The sequence below is a fragment of the Salvelinus fontinalis genome, chromosome 23, assembly GCF_029448725.1.
Source record: "Salvelinus fontinalis isolate EN_2023a chromosome 23, ASM2944872v1, whole genome shotgun sequence".
NCBI classification, from domain to species: domain Eukaryota; kingdom Metazoa; phylum Chordata; class Actinopteri; order Salmoniformes; family Salmonidae; genus Salvelinus; species Salvelinus fontinalis.
Genome location: NC_074687.1, coordinates 36,110,180 through 36,124,507, shown reverse-complemented (window position 1 = coordinate 36,124,507; position 14,328 = coordinate 36,110,180). Strand labels below are relative to the sequence as shown.

Genomic DNA, 14,328 nt, shown 5'->3' with positions numbered 1-14,328 from the left:
ATTGCAATGACATGAGATCAAGTTAATTCAATGGTAAATGTCTGTTGAATAATCTCCAGTGACATTGATGTTGCAGTGTTCCATCAGTATATTTGTCGCGGAGTGCGACTGAAACAACGTTTCACCCATGTTGAAAACCACGGTTTCATTAAAGAATGCATGCTTATTTAGCTTTTTGTTCTACGAGTTGACTGACAGCGTGCATGTAAATGGATTTCAGTGTGTGTGTTTTTTCTCCGAGTCGCATCTCCCCACAGGCCCGTGATGGAACACAGCTGAGGGTGATTGACCTGCTTGTTTCCCTCATGCAGAATGTGAAGTTTCTGACAAATTCTGACAACTGCAGCCACTGTCTATCACGAAAAGCAAGACCAGAGGTAAGAGCCGCTTTGGTTTCTACTGTCACCTCTTATCCTCTATAGGTTCTTGCTATTAATTACCTGTCATTAGGGTGACCAGGAGACACGCACCCATATAATCTGGTCATGGTGGATGTGTTCTCTCGGTTTGCATGGGTGGTGCCCATCAGAAATCAGACTGCTAGTTTCACTGTTAAGGCATTATGGCAGCATGTAATACAGCCCTTCGGATGTCCTGAGCACATTCACTCAGACCGAGGAGCTATGTAATATGCATAAGGAGCAGCTTTTGAGTCAGCCATTGTTGCCGAACTGAGTAAGATGTATGGAGCCACACCCTACTGGCCACAAGGTAATGAGCCAGTAGGAACATTTAACCACACCCTATTGTCCCTTTCAAGTTCACTAGAGGAGGAAGAACAGACCCACTGGGTGTACAAACTCCCTGAGCTGACACATGCTTATAACAACAGTGTTAATCAAATCAAATTGTATTTGTCACATGCACCAAATACAACAGGTGTAGAGCTTACAGTGAAATGCTTACAAAATGACTGCACTAGTCTGTCTCCTTTCTATGTGATGTTTGGCAGGCATGCCTGTCTCCCAGTGGACATGGTAATGGAGACAAGCTTACCGACCAGGGGGAACACAAGAAGCTACAGCGGGCCAATGAAACTGTAGCAGTACAAAGACAAGACAGAGACTAATACTGATGCGACAAATGAGCCAAGGTATTGCCTCTACTCCCAGGAGAGAGACACTGAGAAACTTTAGTTGGAGGGCTCAGGGTATGTTTGCCCCAAGATGGAGACTAGAACGCTTTGTAATAGTTGCCTCCTTATTCCCAGATGACCCCGTGTACAGAATTAGGCCTGAAGGACAGGAAGGACTAGAACGGACAACTCACAGGAATAATTTGAGAACATGCCCTTACCCTGTTGTGCCGTGGGAGCTGGCGCCACAGAAGACGCCAGCACCCATGGAACCTCCAGGAGAGGTGCCTGAAAGGGTGCCAGCACCCAGGTCTCAACCTGACCCTCCAGGAGAGGTGCCTGAAAGGGTGCCAGCACCCAGGTCTCAACATGACCCTCCAGGAGAGGTGCCTGAAAGGGTGCCAGCACCCAGGTCTCAACATGACCCTCCAGGAGAGGTGCCTGAAAGGGTGCCAGCACCCAGGTCTCAACATGACCCTCCAGGAGAGGTGCCTGAAAGGGTGGATCAAACAAACCCTACTCAATAGGGCCGAGGAGAGTTGAGGACAGAGGACCAACAAAGAAGGTCCAGGAGGACCAATCTAAGGGTAATGCCTGCCCGATATTGCAGGTCAGTAAGGTTGGTCGGCACGACAACCCATCGCGGAGTGCACCTGAAACTCTTTTTCTTTTCCCATTCAAGTGTGAACCATGTTTTCATAACAAACACATGCTTATTTTACTTTTTTTCTTTGAGTTGATTGACAGCGTGCACGCAAATTGATTGTGTGTGTGTTTTCAGTGTGTGTGTTTTCCAGAGTTGCATCTCCCCCAGGTCCGAAATGAAACACAGCTAAGGCTGATTCACCCGCTTATTGCCCTTGTGCAGAATGTGAAGTGGCGCCGGCCACGATTGGAGTGTCCTCTTTGCAATAGACTCACCTGGCTGTCATTGGTTGGTAGTCCGGCAGTATTTCTGGTACTAGGTTCTCGGTGTGGAGAACGGAGGAACTCGGCGCTCATTCATGGGGTAGTGCCTTGATGGACAATTGATTTTAATTGTTTTTAAACCTTTTAATCTCTGGAGGAGTTTGCTTGTTTTACACAATGTTTTGGATGTCAATGAGAGCAGTAGGCTATATTGCGACTGGACAGGTGCTGTGATAAGAGGGGAGTGAAATCATAGGCGAGTAGGCTACATTCATATTCACCCCAAATTACTCTGTGCCTTGCAAGATTGTCCTTTGGATGTTCTCACGGTCTTTCTGGGACCTCAACTTCTGTCTCCCTGTCTAAGCATGCTCAGTGGTGGCAGAGAAATTGACCCGCTAGTGTGGACGTGTAGATCCTATTGGACACTGTGGACAATATAAGGATTGCGCAATAAGAACATTCTCCCCAACCCGAAGTGGACTCTTAAAGCACCAGGTTCCGGTTTCAGAAGATCCTGATTTTGGGGCGACTCTTAAAGGGCCAGTGGCTCATTTCAGAAAATACTATTTCCCACTTCCCTCAACCACCCTCACCTGAAGATCGAGAAACTCTTGACTACTTGGCAACTCTGTGTGGTCTCTGTCAAGTGGTGAATTGGAGAGATCGAATCTGTGTGCCTTTAGTCCTCTTTTACATTGCTCTTAATCTTCCTTTCTACAGAGGTTCTAGCCCTCTTTTAAACACTAGGTGGCGTAGTACGGCTACAGACTATACTGTGACGTATGCTCCAGCTACGTAGGGCTCCGTTTTTTCCGGCTGGGAATCAATGCCATTAAACATCCCACAATGACACTCTTCATCCGTTGTGAGTGTCTAAATGTTTCTTATCTTATAGGTCGAGAGCGGAAAGACCCCTCTCCCCTCAGCTAGTCATCATCAGATTCAAAGTGACGTCCACTCCGCCTCTCGTTGACATATGCCTAAAAGAACCGAAACATATCCCCTTTCAATTGAAAAATAAGACAAGTTCAGGACGTTTCCCTTGGCCATATGTCAGAAAGCCACAGGATGCATGGATAATAATCACTGCACCCCTCTGCTCTTATTATGGGCCTTTTCCTTGTCACTTTCCCTCACATTACCTGTAGGCTATGCACTATACAGTTGCAATGGCACAGTGGTGATGTCAGCATTTTGCTTTGGGTAACACCATCCAATACTATTAAACAGAGTTCCTTAAGTTTGCTGTTTGTTGAGTAGCTTAAGCCCAAGAGAGAGTGAGAGCTTCAAATTTTACGTGGTGAAAGTGACAGAGAGGTGGCGTCCGCCCCTAGATGTATATTGTAATGTACACATTGTTCATTTTGTATAGACAAGCTGTTCCTTATGAATTATGAAAGGTTAGGGCATAAGTCCTATGTGATCTCTGTTGCTCAGTCACTAACCTGGGGGAAGGAGTATGATGGAGAGACAGCCTGCTGAAGCGTAACCATGGTGTAAGGACCATCACAATATTGTGACTGCTCCTCCTCCCCCCTCTCTCCCTCTTCCCTTCTCAACCCACACGGCCTGTGTTCCCCTCTGGCGGCCCGCTGGTCACAAAGCATTACGGTAAGCTCTGTGGGCTGAGACGAGGTTGCTCAGTCTGGGTCACTCGACTATTAAGGCTGAAATAGCACTGACAGGAGCCTCCTCAGCTAACCCAAATGTATCTCTTCTCTTTTCAAAAAGCCCCAGCCAAGCCACGGGCTACAGACTACTGAAACAGCACCGACAGAAGCCTACTCAGCTAACCCAAATGTATCTCTTCTCTTTTCAAAAAGCCCCAGCCAAGCCACGGGCTACAGAGACTACTGTGCACAGAAAGATTAAACAAACATACAAACAGAAAGCATCAAGCTCAAATGAAGTAGTCTGCTTTTTTCACAACGTCGGTGATGTCAAATGCAAAACTTTTATTTTACAAAAATAATTAAAGAGGCCTAGAGCCATCTTTCTAAAATAAAAAGGGTTCTACTCAGCCTTACAATGTCTGGTTTTCGGCCTGGGGTATGATGATGAAAAAAGCAGCCGTGGCCTACTCTGAAATCCCATTAAGAAGCAGAGAGAGAGAGAGCAGTCTAGCCAAAGAAGCAATATGTATCAGTACGGAAGAGAGGACAGTGAACAGGCCATCCCTTTTAAAGCCTGTGTGAATATTTCTGAAGTACTGCTGCGGTAGAGCCGGGGCCAAAGTTCAAATGATCATAAAGAGATACTGTATTTTAGTCTCCCTCTCTGATGTGATTCATGCTATTCATTTAACTCTCCATTGGACACGGTGCTTGGACCCAAAGACACTTAACATATGCCTTGTTAAAGAAAAATCTAATTTGAACATATTTGTCAAATAATAGTAATATTATTCAAGTTTCAATGTGATTGCAGAAATCCTTTATTTCAAAGGACCAAAGGGATACATTTCAAAGAAGCAAGGGACATGGGTAAAAATGTATCCATTTTCTATCATTATAACATCCGCACCTGCTCCTGTTAGCATGTTAATGTAAATTCAATGTGACTACGTAAAAGACAAAATAAAGTTCTCAAAACATTAAATTCCTTGAGTGTCAGTAGTATGGCACAATTTTGTAATTTCAGAAGAGTGACATGAGAGTAAGTACAGTATATGTACAATCAAAACTGAATCAATACAAGAGTTCAAGCAGCAGTGTGTTTTAAAAATAGTGCTTAAAACAAGTGAAATGACACAGAACCTAATTATATACTTGTATTTCTCAAAACCATTGTTCGTTTTAATGTACAAATTTTTTATCACATTGTTAATAGGTCACATCAATCATATTATATATATCAAACATTTTCATAGTAAAAAAAGAAAGCGGGAAAGAAACCAAGTTGATTCTGAAAACATGTAACCACTTGTATCACATTTCAACTTAAAACTCAAAATACTAACAATAATGATGATGATAATTATTGTACCAACTACAAGGAAATCTCTTTTCAGCATCTTCATGATGACATAATTCTATTCAGCATTACTTCCCAATCATTTACTATTTACATAAAACATTCAAAATTGTATCCTTCCAGAAGAGACCTTATAATAATCACATTTGGTTTTCAGTGTTTACAAATCTGTCAGTGAACTGTCATTAGATCGTCATCTTAAGACCGGAATAGTTGTTGGAAACCTCTAGATTCTGACAATATACTTCCTCTCTCACCAAGATGTTATTCTCTAATGTATTGTATGTTAGAGGACATGAATGACAATTGATGAAAACTTAATTGTTGTAAAATAAATAAATACTGAGGTCAAATGAGTGTCTTCTGCTAGTTCAGTCACAGCCGACTTTAGTATTGGACAAGCTCTAACCCAGAGGTACAAGATGTCAATGACAACATCAAAAGGATAATTCAAGTGAAATAAATATTATTATGACAATTGTATAGAAGTGTATGTGCCTGTGAGGACATCAATCCATCACCTGAAATATAATACTATTTGTTTTTACAAAAAAAAGACAATTATTGTTACAGATTCCCCAACATACATCAGTAACAGCCACCTTAAATATTAAAACGTAAAAAAAAAAAAAAATTGGACCTAAATAACCCTCGTATCTCGACCGACTTCCGTATCAGCATCAGTGGGTGGTTGAAATAAAGTGCAGGATATTCTAGACCAAATTCACATATTCTAACCCTTTTTTTATTTTTTGTACTTGACATCACGTATCTCATTTTCTAAGACAATTCAGTACATTACCCATTACAGTAAACTTGAGCATTGACCTTTGCATTTGAAAGTTACATTCCTATTGTATGACAACTCGTAACACTGATGATGATGTCATGTGTCACAAATCATAAAGATGATGGTGCCATTAGCATCTATATATGCTGGGGTAGGTAGTGTCTCCATGACTACCAATTACCATGCTGTACTTCAAATGGGAGGAAAAAGAGAGTACTTTTTTTTACATGAAAAACACAGAAACAACAGTTAAAAGACTAATTTACTTTTCTGTGTTATTTTTAAAAAACGTAATAAAACTCAACTTTAGCGCTCTGACAGCATTTTATAAACAAAGGACTCAAATGATAATTATGTTATTATAAAATGTCAAACAAAACAAAAAGTACTGAAATTAGGCCTACGTCTTGTTTTTGATCCATGTTATCAACTAGTTGTACAGTACAAGGCTGGTCCAGTGGTAGGATGGGTGGTTGTGACCCTCCTTCAGTCAGTCAGTGTCCCCTGGTGGTCCCCAGTCAAAGGTAAAAGCCTGAGGACTGGGCATCAGGGAGGCTGGATAAAGTGTCAGGGCAGGGGAGCTGGCCGTTAAAGGGCACCACACCATTCCCATTGGGCAGAACACAGCCTCCTGAGTAGGTCCCGTTACAAATGGAGCCATTTTCCATCTAAGAAAAGAGGAAGAAGAAGAAGAAGAAGACAGGGAAACAATGACGGGAGACTGCATGTCAGCTTGTGAATGATATATGACCGTTGATGGTTGATTACCATCAGCAGATTAACACATGACATATCTATGACTGCATTGTCAAGTATTGGCGATTTAATCAAGAGTTGTTGAAAGATACATTCTCAATATCAAACCATCAAAAATCATACATCTAAAAAATAATTTTTTACTTTACCCAGATTGTGATTAGAAGTTATTCTTGAATTAATTGTGATCGTAATGATTTATCTAAACACAGTGTGGCCATGAATTGCAATTGTCCTGGTGTGAACTATGGATAATCACTGTCACTTCTGACTAATTTGCCTCAAATCTGGGATCACGTACTTGTCAGTTCCCTTTAAAAAGTCTCCATTAATTCAATGCCTGGTCTGAATTGCAGTTCCAGGTGGTCAGTAGGGCATTAGAGAGTGCAGCTTAGGATAACCTACAGTATGTATGTCTCTTTCATGGTTTTGCACTGGCGGTTGTACTATGCCAACTAGAGTCAATGTCCCAGTAGGCCCTGTTATGAATGCTCCAAATGTATCCACTCTCTGTCCATCAGAAACAATGGGACAATCCACTTTGAACTGAAAATGCTGACTGGATTCTTTTACAGGCGTCACTGAAAGCCTGCCGCTGGCCTCTATCCCCACCCCCTCTTTGCCTGAGCCTCTGTGTGTCTTTATTAGGTAAAGGTACAGTAGCAGAGCAAATTCGTAGGTCAGGAAAAAAAGGAAAACAACTCATGCTGGCCAGAAGGCCTTTTATCTTAGATTCATACTGGTGACCCTGAACATACACACAGAACAAGTGGCACAAAATGGGTGGTGGTAACTGTTCCTTGACAGATTCCTACTTTCACTCCTCCTCACTCTTGTCAACAATAAGATCATTATTTTGTCCCCACTTCTTTATGATTATTTAACAATAAACTCTCCATTATGATTCTGATTATGATCAGTGCACCAGCTGTTGTTTACAAGAGCGCACAACAAAGCCTACTCCACCTCAGGAAACTGAAAAGATTTGGCATGAATCCTCAGATCCTCAAAAGGTTCTACAGCTGCGTCATCGATAGCATCCTGAATGGTTGCATCACTGCCTGGTACGGCGCAGCACATCACTGGGGCCAAGCTCCCTGCCATCCAGGACCTCGATACTAGGTGGTGTCAGAGGAAGGCCCTAAAAAATTGCCACCCTAGTCATAGACTGTTCTCTCTGCTACCGCACGACAAGCGGTACCGGAGCGCCAAGTCGAGGTCCAAAAGGCTTCTTAACAGGTTCTACCCCCAAGCCATAAGACTCCTGAACAGCTAATCAAAGGGCTACCCAGACCCCTCTTTTACGCGGCTGCTACTCTCTGTTTATTATCTATGCATAATCACTTTAACTCTACCTACATGTACACATTACCTCAATTACTTCAACTAACCGGTGCCCCCGCACATTGACTCTGTACCGGTACCCCCTTTATATAGCCTTCCTAGTTATTTTACTGCTGTTGTTAAATTATTTGTTACTTTTATTTTCTATGTTTTACCTATCTATTTTTTACTTAACTTTTTTTTCTTGTTTTAAGAAACATTGTTGGTTAAGGGCTTGTAAGTAAGCATTTCACTGCAAGGTCTAAACCTGTTGTATTTGGCGCATGTGAGAAATACAATTTGATTTGATTTGAAAATAAACAATGCAAAGCAACTAGGGGGATGATTCAGAACTTTGTCTACCACTGTCCAGCTTTCATGGCCTCTGAGGCCCTCTGTTAGGGACCATTGTCCCAGCTAAAGCCTCTGCTGGATCATGCATTGGTCTTCAAATCCATATGAAGGTTGGGGAAGAGATGTAAAAACTGATGAACCCTTATGCAAATTATCTAGCTCTTAGGCAGTGCATATTCAATTAGGAGATCCATAACCCTAACCTTAACCCTACCATTCACAGTAAAAAAAAGCCATAACCTAACCTTAACCCTAAATGTAACTCATTTCCATCCCTAGCACTACCATCAACTCTAATGCCACTGTCAGGAGCTCTCACTCAAAGGAATAGAATTAGAATATATTAATATATAATCACTGTGGTCTCACCTTACTGTGGTTGGGGTCATGAGGGATGTCAGAGGTCACCATGCCATAGGCCTCCACTGAGGGTAGCTGTCTGTAGGACTGTCCAACCCCCAGGATCTGCTCCAGGGTAGCGTTTGGCGGAGGGCACTGCGAGAGGCTGGACAGCACCTGAGCCAAGGGAGGGGGCAGCTGCTCCTGCTGTTGCTCCTGCTGTTGCTTGTGGTTCATCCTCTGGTAGGATGAAACGGCGCCCTCTGTCCCCTGTTGCTCCTCGTTCCCCCCATACGAGCATTCGTTGATGATATAATCCATGCCGGGATTATCAGTCATAGTGAAATCCATACAAGCGTCTACGGTGGTGTGTGTGACTGGGGGTATGTGGCCATTGCTGAGGCAGGGGTTGCTGTTCAGGGTGGTTTCCCCAAGGTGGCTGTAGCTGTAGTCCTGCCACTGCTGTTTACCAGCTGGTTGATGCTCTGTGTGTGTGTTTGGAATGCCATACACTCCGTTGAGATTGGCGTCCGGCTGTTTGGCATGGTACAGAGGGAGCTGGCTCTGGACCATGTCCTGCTGTTGATGCTGCTGGAGGTAGTGTTGTTGTTGGTCGGCTTGCCGCCGGTGAAGATCCCCATCCAACTCTGACGCCCTTCCATTGAACAGAGACTGGGGGGTGTGACAGTGGTCAACCGGGACCCCTGTACTGGCTAGAATGTGCTGGGATGTCCATTGTCCATTGTGTATGGGCTGACTCTGCCCCTGGAGTCCATGCACCACGGGATGGGGAAGGTGGTTGTTATGCTGGGCCCAGTCTTGGACCACCATCCCTGGCCGCATACTGAGGTACTGCTGCATCTTCTGGGAGAGCTGAACTATGGGTGCCTGCCCCACTACGGAAGACTTATGGGGAAGGTATTGAGAGTGCACATTGGTGGCAGAAGTGGGATTACTTTCAACAGGTGCCTTTGTTGTTGTTGTCATCGTTATTGGGGCAGTTGTAGCTGGGATAGTGGAGGGCACCTGGCACCCGTCCTCTGCCGCGTCAGTCTTTGCCTCCAGGGAGTCGTGGATGTAGGAGAGGATTTCGTCGTTGGTCAGCAGGTCATCCAGTGTAGGAACCCGCTCAGGGTCCATCTCCACCTGGATCATCCTTTCGTCCAGCAGCAGCAGCTCCAGGTCCTCGGCGCTCAGCCCCAGGCCCTCCAGAGCTCCAAAAAGCTCCCCATTGGAACAGGCCTCCCCGTTGCCTCTGTCCCCTTCCCCGTCCACCACACCCCCCTGACCCTCCAGGGACAGGGAGTCTAGGGTCGCCAGCAGTGGATCAAAGCTTGACGCCGGCTCTGGAAGACCCGGACCCACTACACCATTGGATGACTCATCCCAGCCCTGGAGCAAAGCAGTGGGGTCGGAGTCAGAAAGGCCGACCCGGTCCCCAAACAGACTGCTGTGGAAGGACAGCTTGGGCTCCAGGGCCGGCTGGCAGACGTACACAGATTTATCCTGACTCATCAGCGCCCCCAAGAGGGAGCCTGGGTCCAGGCCATCCCTGGAGACCCTGTCAGTCCGTCCCTTCTTGGACTTGCTGACGTTATTCTCAGAGCCCTGGGCACCGTCGTTGAAGCGTGCAATTGGGTGGTTCGACTGGTAGAGCAGGGCCTCTCCTGTCGCGAAGGTGAAGGGAAGGTGCATAGATCGTTTACATAGGTGCTCGCCTCCTTCCTCCTCCCTAGATGGACAGAAAATAAACAACACCTGTGAGATTGTCATGGTCGGAATTCACCACTGTTAAAACGGCGTGTTACTGTACTGCCATATGATTGTGTGGAAACTGATCTGAAAATGGTCTCACTGAGATCATATACACACGATAATCCCTTCCTCCATCTGTGTTGTCTGGTGTTCTCGACACATTAGAAAACACAACTATGTCATTACTGTGTCCCTATAGCTATTAGGACTGTGAATATTTCCTGGCCATATGACCTGACTAGGAAAAACTACTGTTCCCAGATAGTGTGTGTATTTGGTGCTGGATGTGACAGGGCCCAGGGGAGTTCACGTACATCAGAGGCCTCTGCGTGGCGATGATGTAGTCTGGTTTGCCGTTCTTGTAGACCAGCCTGGCGTTGGCCTGGACCCACTTCCAGCAGTTGTCCTTGGTGAGGAGTCTGAACACGGTTAGACCGCTCTCTCCTGTCTTCATCACTGAATCCACAGGACACAGTCTTTTAGAGTGAGGCTTACACATGGTAAGTAGTACATTTTGTCAAAGCTACAGTACTCTGCAGAAGTGACAATGGGTAGAGTTCTACTTCTGTTCTACTTAATGATTCTAAATACATATCTAGCTAGCTATCGTTGCCTTATCGTTGCCTTAAGATTGTGCTCTAGCAAGGAGCAATGGTTGGTAGATTTATTTGTTTAAGAAACTAATCTAGGAAAAATTCCAATGTGACGGCAGAGTAGGTAGCTAGATAAGCTAGGTAGTCCCTGTAATATTTCTACGTAATTGTGGGGCTGTGTTGATAGCTATAGTGCCGTCAGAAATGATTCACACCGCTTGACTTTTTCCACATTTTGTTGTGTTACAGCCTGATTTTAAAATGGATTACATTTTGATTTTGTGTCACTGGCCTACACACAAAACCACACAATGTAAAATAGGAAATTTTTTGAAATGTTTACAAATTAATAAAAAAAAGCAAAGCTGAAATGTCAATAAGTATTCAACCCCTTTGTTATGGCAAGCCTAAATAAGTTCAGGAGTAAAAATGTGCCTAACCAGTCACATAATCATTTGCATTGACTCACTCTGTGTGTAATAATAGTGTTTAAAATAATTTTAATGACTACCTAATCTCTGTACCCGACACATACAATTGTCTGTAAGGTCCCTCAGTCGAGCAGTGAATTTCAAACACAGATTCAACCACAAAGACCAGGGAGGTTTTCCAATGCCTCGCAAAGAAGGGTACCTATTGGTAGATGGGTAAAAAAAAAGCAGACACTGATTATCCATTTGAGCATGGTGAAGATATTAATTACACTTTGGATGTTTTAACAATACACCCAGTCACCACAAAGATACAGGCATCCTTCCTAACTTAGTTGCCGGAGAGGAAGAAAATCGCTCAGGAATTTCACGATGAGGCCAATGGTGAGTTTAAAACAGTTACAGAATTGAATGGCTGTGAGGAGAAAACTGAGGATGGATTAACAACATTGTAGTTACTACACAATACTAATCTAATTAACAGAGTGAAAAGAAGGAAGCTTGTACAGAATAAAAATAAAGCATCCTGTTGGCAATAAGGCACTAAAGAAAACTGCAAAAAAATTGACAAAGAAATGTACTTTATGTTCTGAATACAAAATGTTATGCTTGGGGCAAATCCAACACAGAACATCACTGAGTACTACTCTTCATATTTTCAAGCATGGTGGTGGCTGCGTCGTGTTATGGTTATGTTTGTCATCAACAAGGACAAGGGAGTTTTTTTGGGATAAAAAGAAACAGAATAAGGCTAAGCACAGGCAAAATCCTAGAGGAAAACCTAGTTCAGTCTGCTTTCCAACAGACACTGGGAGACAAATTCACCTTTCAGCAGGACAATAACCTAAAACACAAGGCCAAATATACACTGGAGTTGTTTAACAAGATGACATTGAATGTTCCTGAGTGGCCTAGTTACAGTTTTGACTTAAATCGGCTTGAAAATCTATGGCAAGACTTGTAAATGGCTGTCTATGATAAACAACCAATTTGACAGAGCTTGAAGAATTTTAAAAAGAATAATGTGCTAATATTGTACTGTCTAGGTGTACAAAGCTCTTAGAGACTTACCCAGAAAGACTGTCAAAGGTGATTATAATATGTATGGTTGAATACCTTTTGTCTTCCACTGACATTACAGAGTATTTTGTGTAGATCGTTGACAAAAAATTACAATTAAATAGATTTTATCCCAGCTTGTAACAGAACAAAATGTGGAAAAGGTCAAGGGGTATGAATACTTTCTGAAGGCACTGTATATGGATCATTGCTGGTACTCTGCTCATGTAGTGGATTTGTGGGCCTATCCTATCGGCTCTGCGGCTTTGCTCAATCTGCTCCGTAATCTACTGGGATTACTTGGGAAAGCTGTCCGAACTCTGTGACCACCATCTTTGACCTGGTCAAACCCGGCCTCACTGATGTTTGTGGACAGAAACAATTCAACCCAATCCAAATAAATACTCCCATGTTTGTATTTTTTCAAAGCTTGAACCCCTAAATAACCTGATGATAGGTAGACGTAATAGACGTGAGGCTTACTTCGGACATGGTTCTCAGCGCAGTACAACATATCCGCTGCATGGATAAACTGATAGCCGGAACCTCGCACCCGAAGTTCAGCTTCAGTATACCCAAGCACAATTTTCCCCCTGCAAAAAGACAAAGGATAATGTCAATAAACATGATTTCACTTCATATGATAACAAGTGCTACATTACAATAGCATTATGACTGTGACAAATGACAGTCTATTCAGTACTATTGTAAATCAGTCCAGTTATTGGTCCCATGTGGCTCAGTTGGTAGAGCATGATGCTTGCAACGCCAGGATTGTGGGTTCGATTCCCACAGGAAACCAGTATGAAAATGTACGCTCTGGGTAAGATGTAAATGTATTTCAATGATTGCAACTGCCACAACATCAGCATGATAATGAGCAAGTCAAAGTGAGCGTACTTTGCGTCACATGCCATGGGGGTGAAGTCCAGCTTGTGTTTGGTTCTGAAGATCATGTTCTTGGTCCTGATCTCCAGGATGGAGGGGGGCTGGAGGGGCGTAGCGATGGCAAACAGGGCCAGCTGGGGGGGCGCCTTGCTCCCGTTATCCTGGCGCTGGTTTTGACCATGCAGGAACTTCAGCCTGCCTTGCAGACTTAGGGCCTGGCAGGGTGGGAGAATGCAAACATTTGTTTAAGACATTATGTATATTTTCGTCTTCGATTGTCCGTGTGTTTGATTCTCTGTCCAAAGCCCATCTGACAATATGTTTAATTGAATCTGATGTCCATATTAATCCATCAAAATCGCATTGCAATGTATTAACATGTCACACTAACTCAATGTGAGCTTGACTCTGGGTGAGCCTAAAAGACTGTTAGACACACATTATTCGGCGATTGAAGGCATTTGGTTGGGGTGAGGGGTGTTCGGTCGGGCTGATGGCTGGGGTGTCAACAACACCTACCAGGAAGCCAGAGGAATTGTCCAGGAGGCATCGGAAGCGACACACAAAGTTCCTCTCCAGGAAGGAGGAGTTCTCTGGGGGGAGCTGCTCAGGGTTATAGGTCACAGTGGCAGTAGTGCTGCTGTCCAGCTCCGCATCTGTGGGTCAGAAGATATGACATGTTCAGACCAGGCTTTACCATCAAAATTCTCTAACCACCTATTTCACTATACTTGGAAATGATCCTCAAGATTACAGTATACAGTTCAGTCATACAGTAGAAACAGAACAAATCTGTGCCACTTCTCTAAAATGGTAATACAAACAGTTGAGGTAATCACTGATAAAACTGCTTATTCATCTCATTAAATAATTATTATTTTTATGTTCGTAAAGGAATTCATCAACACAAAAAGCTAAAAATGAGTAACAACATTGTTGACTGAGTGTTGACATGAATGGTTGGGCTCGGAAGAAAAGCTGATGTGAGGTGTCTGGCTAGGGTGTCTGCTGAGGGATGTGTGTCATGATGAAATTTTAAACAAAGCCGTATTCAATATCTCTCAGCACATTGTAACTGCT

At 43.7% G+C, this 14,328-nt stretch overlaps 1 protein-coding gene across 2 annotated transcripts in view; it reads right to left on the bottom strand.

Moving 5' to 3' along the window:
- Nucleotides 1-4,397: 4,397 nt before the first annotated feature.
- The window catches only part of LOC129821206 (aryl hydrocarbon receptor-like), a 48,922-nt gene continuing 38,991 nt past the window's right edge, over nucleotides 4,398-14,328 (bottom strand). For both annotated transcript variants that reach the window (XM_055878582.1, XM_055878584.1), the window contains exons 6-11: nucleotides 13,768-13,904; nucleotides 13,261-13,463; nucleotides 12,844-12,953; nucleotides 10,592-10,733; nucleotides 8,553-10,254; nucleotides 4,398-6,418 (exon numbers count right to left, since the gene is read on the bottom strand). In XM_055878582.1, coding sequence (XP_055734557.1) covers nucleotides 6,269-6,418; nucleotides 8,553-10,254; nucleotides 10,592-10,733; nucleotides 12,844-12,953; nucleotides 13,261-13,463; nucleotides 13,768-13,904 — 2,444 coding nt within the window. In that variant the 3' untranslated portion in view covers nucleotides 4,398-6,268. The remainder of the gene's footprint in view (nucleotides 6,419-8,552; nucleotides 10,255-10,591; nucleotides 10,734-12,843; nucleotides 12,954-13,260; nucleotides 13,464-13,767; nucleotides 13,905-14,328) is intronic.